Source organism: Podarcis muralis, chromosome 4 (assembly GCF_964188315.1).
Source record: "Podarcis muralis chromosome 4, rPodMur119.hap1.1, whole genome shotgun sequence".
NCBI lineage: Eukaryota > Metazoa > Chordata > Lepidosauria > Squamata > Lacertidae > Podarcis > Podarcis muralis.
In genome coordinates this window covers 51,039,851-51,048,187 of record NC_135658.1, presented here as the reverse complement: position 1 = coordinate 51,048,187, position 8,337 = coordinate 51,039,851, and the positions used below count along the sequence as shown (strand labels likewise).

At 42.9% G+C, this 8,337-nt stretch overlaps 1 protein-coding gene across 5 annotated transcripts; it reads left to right on the top strand.

Annotated features, from left to right (window-relative positions):
- Positions 1–20: 20 nt before the first annotated feature.
- ATP5PF (ATP synthase peripheral stalk subunit F6) lies at positions 21–6,789 on the top strand. Of its 5 annotated transcripts, none has more exons than XM_028726968.2 (4): positions 21–151; positions 2,521–2,712; positions 5,515–5,639; positions 6,640–6,789. In XM_028726968.2, exons 2-4 carry the CDS (start codon positions 2,543–2,545, stop codon positions 6,666–6,668), a joined length of 324 nt encoding a protein of 107 aa, XP_028582801.2. In that variant the 5' UTR covers positions 21–151; positions 2,521–2,542; the 3' UTR covers positions 6,669–6,789. The 5 variants fall into 5 exon arrangements, with proteins under 5 accessions (XP_028582801.2, XP_028582805.2, XP_028582804.2 ...); XM_028726972.2 differs by lacking the exon at positions 21–151 and adding an exon at positions 213–377; XM_028726971.2 differs by lacking the exon at positions 21–151 and adding an exon at positions 214–487.
- Positions 6,790–8,337: the final 1,548 nt, after the last annotated feature.

The window sequence follows — 8,337 nt, the reverse complement described above, 5'->3', positions numbered from 1 at the left end:
CCGGCGTCCCTTGCGAAACTGCCGCCGCCGCCTCCCGAGGAAAGCGCCTCAGTCAAACTCAAACTAGCTTTTGCTCTTTTCCCACCCGCCTACTTGAAGCCGGAAGTGAATCCATCCGTTTCCGGTGAAGCGGGGACGGGAAGCAAAGGAGGTACGTCGCTGTTTCTGAGGCGCTTTCCCCCCCCCCCCCTTTCAACGGGCTTGCTTTCTCTTTTATGAAGGGCCGGTGCAAGGGAATCTGAGGCTTAAGTACGGCGAGGCGGCCTAGAATTGTGTCGAAAGGCCGGGGGTTCAAAAGAGAAAACTCCCGAAGCTCTTTGCGCCTGTTGGAGGCGGGGCCGAGTCAGGCCCTCCCTGTGACTGCGGGCTCTGGCAAGGTGACCGGCGGTTCCTCTGCGGGGTTGAATCCGGACGGGAGAGAGCGCGGCGGTGAGGAGGCCGAGCGGGCGGGTGCGTTCTCCTGGGCCTTGGTGGTTCGCCTCAGTCGGTGTGAAACCGCCTTCGAGCTTAACCCGCGTTTAACCGCCCTCCCGGGCCTTTGAATTAGCAGGCTTCTGGGGTATCTCAGGAGGGTGAAAGGCAGCAAATCAACCATAAGCGCAGCTCCCCTGAAGAGTTGCAGTACTTTCATGGGTCGACCGGGAGCTTTACGGGACCTCCAGGAGGCCAGCCTATCTGGGTTAGACTAGATTGGGCAAGGACGGACCAGTGCTGATTCCCCAGGGATTTTTGGGAGGTGGGGGTTAGCTTATAAAGGATGCTCTCTGCGTGTGGATGCATTTCCCCCCGCGGTCAGAACTGTCCATTCGCTTTTGCGTTCCCTCCGGGCCCAATTTGAGAAAGGAGAAGCGGGTGGTGGATGGCTGAGTCTGGTTTCTCCTTCTTGTCATGGTCTGCATCCTGTTAAGAGGACAGATGAACAGGCAAGGAAAGGCAGCAGCAGGATCGGGATTGACAGTGCGCCCACACCCCTGTTCTAAAGTGGGCCTTGTCAGATGCCCGACAATGCTGCCGCCCTGGGAGGTTTCTAGACCAAATGCTCCTGTTGCCCAGCCTCTGCTTGTAGCTCTTTCTTGGTACTCTCTTTCTGACCTAGTCCCCCACCTGCAACTGCCCCCAAACAACGCTATCCCTGAGAAGAACCAGAATGTCACTCTGCACATGAGCATAGTCTAGTCTAGACTGAGATGTTTACTTAAGCAAAGCCATAGCTATTGGGGGAGGGAGGGGCTAGCCACTTTTTTGCCCCAGGTGAAGCCTCCAGAGGGGTGCCATTGAGGCATCCAGCTTCTCTCTGTGTGTATACAAATGCATGGGGTGGGCGCCCCTGACTTAAGTACCCTTAAGAAGCGGTTATGGATTTTTAAAAGTGTATTGCTTGAGTCAGGAGAGTGCAAGAAAAGAACTTCATAACTTCTATTCATCAATTGTTTTTAAAAGCTAAAAATGTTTCATTTTAGCCATTAGAATAAGGAGCTGTGGTGGAAATGTTCCATTCAAATTAATGGGCATGGGGGAGCAGTCTGCTGGAAATTTAACTTTTCCCATTAACTTTGGCTGGATGAAGGTGGGGAACCTTGAGCCTGGGGAGCAGGGAGGTGTCAAATGAGGCCCATCTGGCCCTGAGTACTCTTTCCCAGCCAACACCCATCACTGGACCTGCTCCACACCCTTTCAAATGGTTTTGGCTGGCTGGATTGTGTCCATAAACTAAGGAAACCTGATGTATCCATTGTTGGAATGTAGAGTGTTCTATAAGGGACACAGGTGGTGCTGTGGGTTAAACCACAGAGCCTAGGACTTGCCACTCGGAAGGTCGGTGGTTCGAATCCCCATGATGGGGTGAGCTCCCATTGCTCGGTCCCTGCTCCTGCCAACCTAGCAGTTTGAAAGCACGTCAAAGTGCAAGTAGATAAATAGGTACCGCTCCGGCAGGAAGGTAAACAGCGTTTCCGTGCGCTGCTCTGGTTGTCCAGAAGCGGCTTAGTCATGCTGGCCACATGACCCGGAAGCTGTACGCCGGCTCCCTCAGCCAACCCCAGAGTCGTGTTTTAGTGTGTTATATTAGGTTAAGGGTTGCTTTTATTGCTTTGCCCACTTATACTTCTAACTTTGCCCCCTTTTAACCTCTGCCTCACCCATCCTCAGAAGGTTGCCCATTTGTTAATGTGGCCCTCAGGCTGGAAAAGGTTCTATACCTCTGGACTAGGTTATTTGTCATAGTGTCAAGCATCTTACAAATTCTTCATCAAATCTTATATGCTGCTTGTCACCAGATAGTTTCAGAAAGAAATATTGAAACATTAAACAAAACAAAAAATCAGTACATATTCCATTGCACCCCTGCCACAAAATGGTGCAGTGCTAACTCAGAATGCCCTCCGTCTGGTCGAAACTACTGTGGTGTCACAATCAGCTGAAACTTGAAAGTGGGCTTCCCCAGTGGAACTCCCTGTTGGGAGGTTCAGATAGGAATAGAAGTATGTAAGATGTAACTGATAGATCCTTTTGTCTTTCTAGCTGAAACTTCTACAAATACATCATGATTCTCAAACAGCTCTTCAGGTTTTCTTCTGTTCTCCGTTCCGCAATCTCCTTCCACTTGCATAGAAACATCGGCTTTTCGGCCATTGCTTTTAATAAGGCAAAGGAACTTGATCCTGTGCAGAAACTCTTTTTGGACAAGATCAGAGAATATAACACAAAGAGCCAGTAAGTGAATGTAGTAAATGCAGAATTTCAAGGCTCCAGTCATTTGATTATCTTGTGGGCATTCTGATAATTTTCCATTTAATTTTTATATTGTTGGAAGTTGGTTCTTGGACAGTACTTGACTCCCAGTAATAACAGCCTGCTATGAAGTATATATGGATATAAATGTATTTCTTACGTTAATTGTTTGCTTGTGGAAAGTAATCAAGTTCTGCAATATATGGTAACTGTTGAGTAAATTCATCTAAAGCTTTAAATCAGAGACATAAATTAGACTTTTGAATAAGTTCTCAAAAGTTACTTGCCTGGTGGGAGCTATGGAGAGCTCTGTCTCTCCTCCAGGAGCCTGTGGTATTTCTATGCTGGGCACAGAGAATGGACAGAGCACTCCATTCCTCCTCCACATAATATACATCATATTAGGGCTGTAGCCTAAAATTCCTTTAGTCCATAGTATGATATTGTAATTGATATCCCTTAGCAGCTCCTCCTACATTGAGTTGTACAATGTCTTTTAAGCTGCCTCTAAAAATCTTTTAGATTGAAAGGAAGAGCGTAAATCTTCTTAAATATATAAAAGGAGACACCAGGAACCTGCAGGCAAGGGCCAGTTAGGACTGGCAGGGGTCCTAATTGAACATGACAATGCCGTCCACAGTATTCGTAACATTATATGTGAAGTTTGCTGCAGAGCAAGTAAGAATATGGTTGCAAAAGAACAACTGGCAGCTTAAAGTGAGCTTCCAATTTTTTTCTTTGCATTCAGGACTTGTTGATCAGCTGCATTAGAGGGCCTCCATTTGAGGGCACTTGCTCTCAGTACTGAATGCAAACCCCTTTGAAGGCATGCTTTCAGTGCCAACTGTCTAATCAGTGACACACAGCACCAGAGGGGCTCTCTGTGAGTCCCACTTCATTTGTTTGCAGGCATGATTTAGATTCAATTTTCCACACAGCTTGTTATTTGAACTTGTTACCTGACATATAATAAAAGCAACAGAATGCTATTTCCCACATAATGGTCTTGCATACCTAGCACAGTTGTTGCTATAGTCAGTCATAGCAACTGTTCATGGGATGCTGAAGTTATTCAACATTGAACATTTGCTGTTCCACAAAGTTCACAAATTATCAGGTAAACAATAAAGTACAAATATGAAAGTTGTGCTGTCTGTATTATTGCTATAGGATTTAGTTTTCCCAGCAATGAAACATTTTCCCCTGTGATATGTAGGGGGAAAATTAAGCCATACTTATTAATCCCATTTTATATCTCACTTTTTCTCCAGTGAGTTAAAGGCAGTATACATGGTTATTCCTCACCTTCCATGTTCCCAACATCCTTGTGAGGTACATTAGAGAGATTGTGACTGGCCTAAGGTTACCCCAATGAGTTTTAAGATTTGAGCATGAATTTGCTCTGGGTCCCCTTGGTCATAGTCTGACACTCTTAACCAGAGTTGTTGCTCTAAATAATAAAGCTTAACCCACCCTCGACCACTACCACCCCAAAAAACCCATAGCACCTGGCTGAAAATCTTCCCCATGCTCTTCCATTGTGGGCAGCTGCTTATATTTGCTTTGCTGCAGCTGTGCTAATATCAAAAGGAAGATTTTCTGGCTCCTGCCTCCTTTCCAGTTTGAGATTTTTGTTCTGTCTTTTAGACTTCAGTGACTTCCACAGAAGGGTGTTGGTAAATAGTTTCCATAACGCATGTAAACTGAATACAAACCCATGCCATTTTCTGGCATTTTTTAACATCAGTCACAGTATTGGCCACCTTATAAAACTATCATGCAACCAATGCCTAGTTTTGTTTTATATTTATATTTTGTGGCCAACCAGCAGGGACAATGGGAGTTGTAATCCCAACATCACATCCCTGATTTATATGTTCTTTGTGAAATTACTCCAAGACCGCATGATCCTCCTCCAATTTTATTTTCACAACCATTCTAGAAGGTAGGCTAAAGTAGCTGTGTGTGTATATGATCAGTTCCTGGTCACCCAGTCAGCATAAGGGTTGAGTGGGATTTGAATTTAGGGCTCCTTGATGTAAGTCAGGGTGGTCCAACTTTTCATACCAAGTAGGGCACAAGCATACTTCCGCATAGAACCCGGGGGCTGCACACTCTTGTCATGTGGGGGCATGGAATAAGAGCAAAATTTGACACAAACACACACCTCACACTGCCTTTCCAAAGCTGGGAAAGTACCAGGTAGACTTTAGGAAGGAAGAGAGAGGACCCTAGGATCCCGTCAGAGCCCTCACACCTCCTTCCCAAAGCCCAGCACCTTGCTTTGGGAAGACAGCTCAAGGGCTGCAGGAGGTGTCACCCGAGGCCACCCAAAAAGGCCTCAAGGGCCTCGTGTTGGACCACCCTGATCTAAGTCAAATACTCTCACCTCTACACATTGCTGTCTCTCGCCTATGGAATCATTCGTCATTTTGTAATAACATTTCTTAAAATTATGGTACTCTGTAACAAGTTATTGTAACTGTAACAAGGGTTACAATTCACGTAGTGTGAAAACTCATTACAGTGGTACCTCGCAAGACGAATGCCTTGCAAGACGGAAAACTCGCTAGAGGAAAGGGTTTTTTGTTTTTTGAGCTGCTTCGCAAGACGATTTTCCCTATGGGCTTGCTTCGCAAGACAAAAACGTCTTGCAAGTTTGTTTCCTTTTTCTTAAAACCATTAATACAGTTGCGACTTGACTTCGAGGAGCAACTCATAGCACGCGGTGTGGTAGCCTTTTTTGAGGTTTTAACAAAGCTCAATTAACTCTTGCATTTGTAGGAAAACTGGTGGCCCTGTTGATGCTGGTCCAGAATATGAAAAAAACTTGCATGAACAAATGGTCAAGCTCCAGCGGGTGTATGGTGGTGGAGATATGACCAAATTTCCAGAATTCAAATTTCAGGGTAAGCTTTTAAGTTTTATGACTCGTTTAGTAATGTAAAAATGTGAGAGTGGATAATTGAAATATTAGAAATGCCATGTTAAATAAAATAAGTGATTTAAAAAAACCTTTACTAACTGGTTGCAGTCAGTAACCACAGATATTTTCACATATTTTTAAGCATACTTTTGTGGGATGGGACTTACGATATATATTCAGGATTAGCTTTTAGACATATTTCAGTAAACTGGTGAGAGTCTGTGTGTGTGTGTTTATGTATATATATATGTATGTATGTTATGGCGATACATTCGTATTCTTGTTCTCTACATAGTAATCTTAGCAGTCGGTTCTGTTTCCAGTAATAACGTTATGCATTCATACATTGTTTTTAAATTTGAGATCAACAAGCAAAAAGACAGTGTAATGTCTTTATTTTTAAACAATTTAGTTCCTATTGGTTTTCTGGGTTTATGCAACTGGATGATTTTAATTATTAATTCCTTGAACCATTTGTATTTTAATTTTTTATCATTTCTTAACCTTTGGTATATTATTTTGTGTATTAAATTGTTGTTGTTGTTACATGTATATTTTAATATAAATAGATATTTTGGTTGATGTTGTTCCTCAATATTGCATTAGTGTATATATTTCCCCTGTGGGAAATGATGGCTGAAACAACAACAATAAACTATACATATACTCTCTATGCATCTCTTTGTAAAGCAGCTAATATTTACATGTAGTAGGAACTTGCCTTGGAAGCAAGTGTGGCTTTTGCACCATTTACACTGAAGTAGACTCTGTTCATCTGTGGAGAACCTGCATTTAAAAAGGAATAAGTGTTATGCTCCAAGAGTGCTGATGGGCCCTCTCCTCTCTTGCAGATTTGTGTAGCTAAAGCTGCAGTTCTTAATTTCTGGCAAATTGACAATAGAATCGAGTTGTAAAACTATCTATTTAGAAAACTTCACTTTGAAAATAAACTGACACTTCCTTTCATTTTTCCCATATGACAGAGCCCAAATTTGAAGAGGAGCAGAAGTGATGTGATAGCAAGTACACAAGCAGCAGCAATGTGGCTGGAGGTGTTGAATAGGCCCGCGGTTGTAATTTAAATAAACAGTTCAGTGTTCAAATGTGAATATTTGAATTCTGTTGAATGTAAATCTGTGCCTTGTTTGCTCATTGGAAAGATAGCTTCATTCCACTGTCCCTCACCTTGTTTTCCTCCAACAATCAGTCTGCATTCTTCATTCTCAGACTTCTTTGGGCAGTTTTGGGTTTTTCCTCCTTCAGGATTAGGCAGCAGACATAGTTGATGCCCAGTCTCAGCTGTATTAAAATATTGCTTCTGCCCCTTTAATATTATTTACTGCTTTTATCCCCCTCTCAGACAATAACAGTCTCCCAAAGTGGCTCACTTCAATAAAAAGAGACTGTCCCTGCCATCAGGTTTACAGACTAAAAGAACACACACATGGAAAGGCGAGTAGGAGCAGGGAAAGGTAGAAGATAGTTTTCCAAGGCCAGATGAAAAGGGTGAGCTGTAAGAGGGCACTTCTATCCAGTTCAAGTCAGGTTGGTCTTCTCTTGCTGGTGTTCTTGCTTGAAATGAAATTGGTAGCTCTTGTTCCTTTGACCAAGGGGATGAGGTCCCCTTGCTTTTGCAGGGCAACTGGGTGGTTGGAGCTGAATATTCTTCAGTGGATGGAGGGCAAGTGCCTTGCACCTCCTCCTCTGGCTAGTGGATAGGACTAGGTGAGTCATCTTCTTACCATGATGCTATTCCTCATAGGCAGGGTGGGGGCAGCTTCCTAGGGGCCCTAGGTCTTCTGGCCAGTAGCAGAAGCCAGCATGCTTTCTGCTTTCCAGTCCCAAGGCTATTCAAAAACAGCTTTAGTGTTTTTATTATCCTTTTCTCCCATCATATTTTTCTAGCCATTCCATTCCCACCCCATTTTCAGCTTCTATGTCAACAGTTGTATTCTTTTGGTATTGCTGGCAGATTTAGGGGGTGGACTCAAGGGTTTTGTGCTTCAAAAAAACCTGGAGTTACAAGAAGAGGTACCAGCACATTCTGAGTATGTGGTTGTTTCCACTTGGTTACATAAGTGTTATCACTCAGTGAATTGAAATACAGGGTGATTCAATAATTAATTTCATTTAACACTGCTCATTTCTTTCATACAAGCAGAGTCAGGAGCCTGTCAATATAATACTGTAGATGGAAAATGTGGTCTATCAGACTATTGAATAGACTATATTTGTCAAAATAAAATTCCTCAAATAGTTGAAATAATATATAAAATGTTTTAAGTTACGGTAGTTTCTTTGCCTTTCATTGATTTACTGTTGACTGGCACCCTTATATAATATTTGCTTTTACTTAATGGAGGCCACTGAAATGAGTAGGATTTGCTTCTAAGGAAATGTGTACAGGGTTGGAGGGACACATGATTAATGGTAAATGTTTGTACCTCCATACTTGTTCTTGAAAGTTTGGTGGTGGCGTTAAAAAATAAATTAATAACTGAAAAGTCCACACCAACTGGTACAAGCAAATGTGCTTGAAAATAGTTGCTATATTGGGAAAGAAATTTGAAATAATTGAGTAGTTTACACAGGAAAATTGTGTAAATAGTACCTGAAGCTTTGGCCCACCTTTGACAATTAGTCGTAGTCATGCGTATAATGCAGGTAATTGATTACTTCAT

Coding starts and splice junctions, on each gene's coding strand:
- ATP5PF (XM_028726968.2), top strand. CDS start 2,543: ATGATTCTCAAACAGCTCTTCAGGTTTTCTTCTGTTCTCCGTTCCGCA. Junction 2,713..5,514: donor GAATATAACACAAAGAGCCA/GTAAGTGAATGT, acceptor TTGCATTTGTAG/GAAAACTGGTGGCCCTGTTG. Junction 5,640..6,639: donor TCCAGAATTCAAATTTCAGG/GTAAGCTTTTAA, acceptor CCCATATGACAG/AGCCCAAATTTGAAGAGGAG.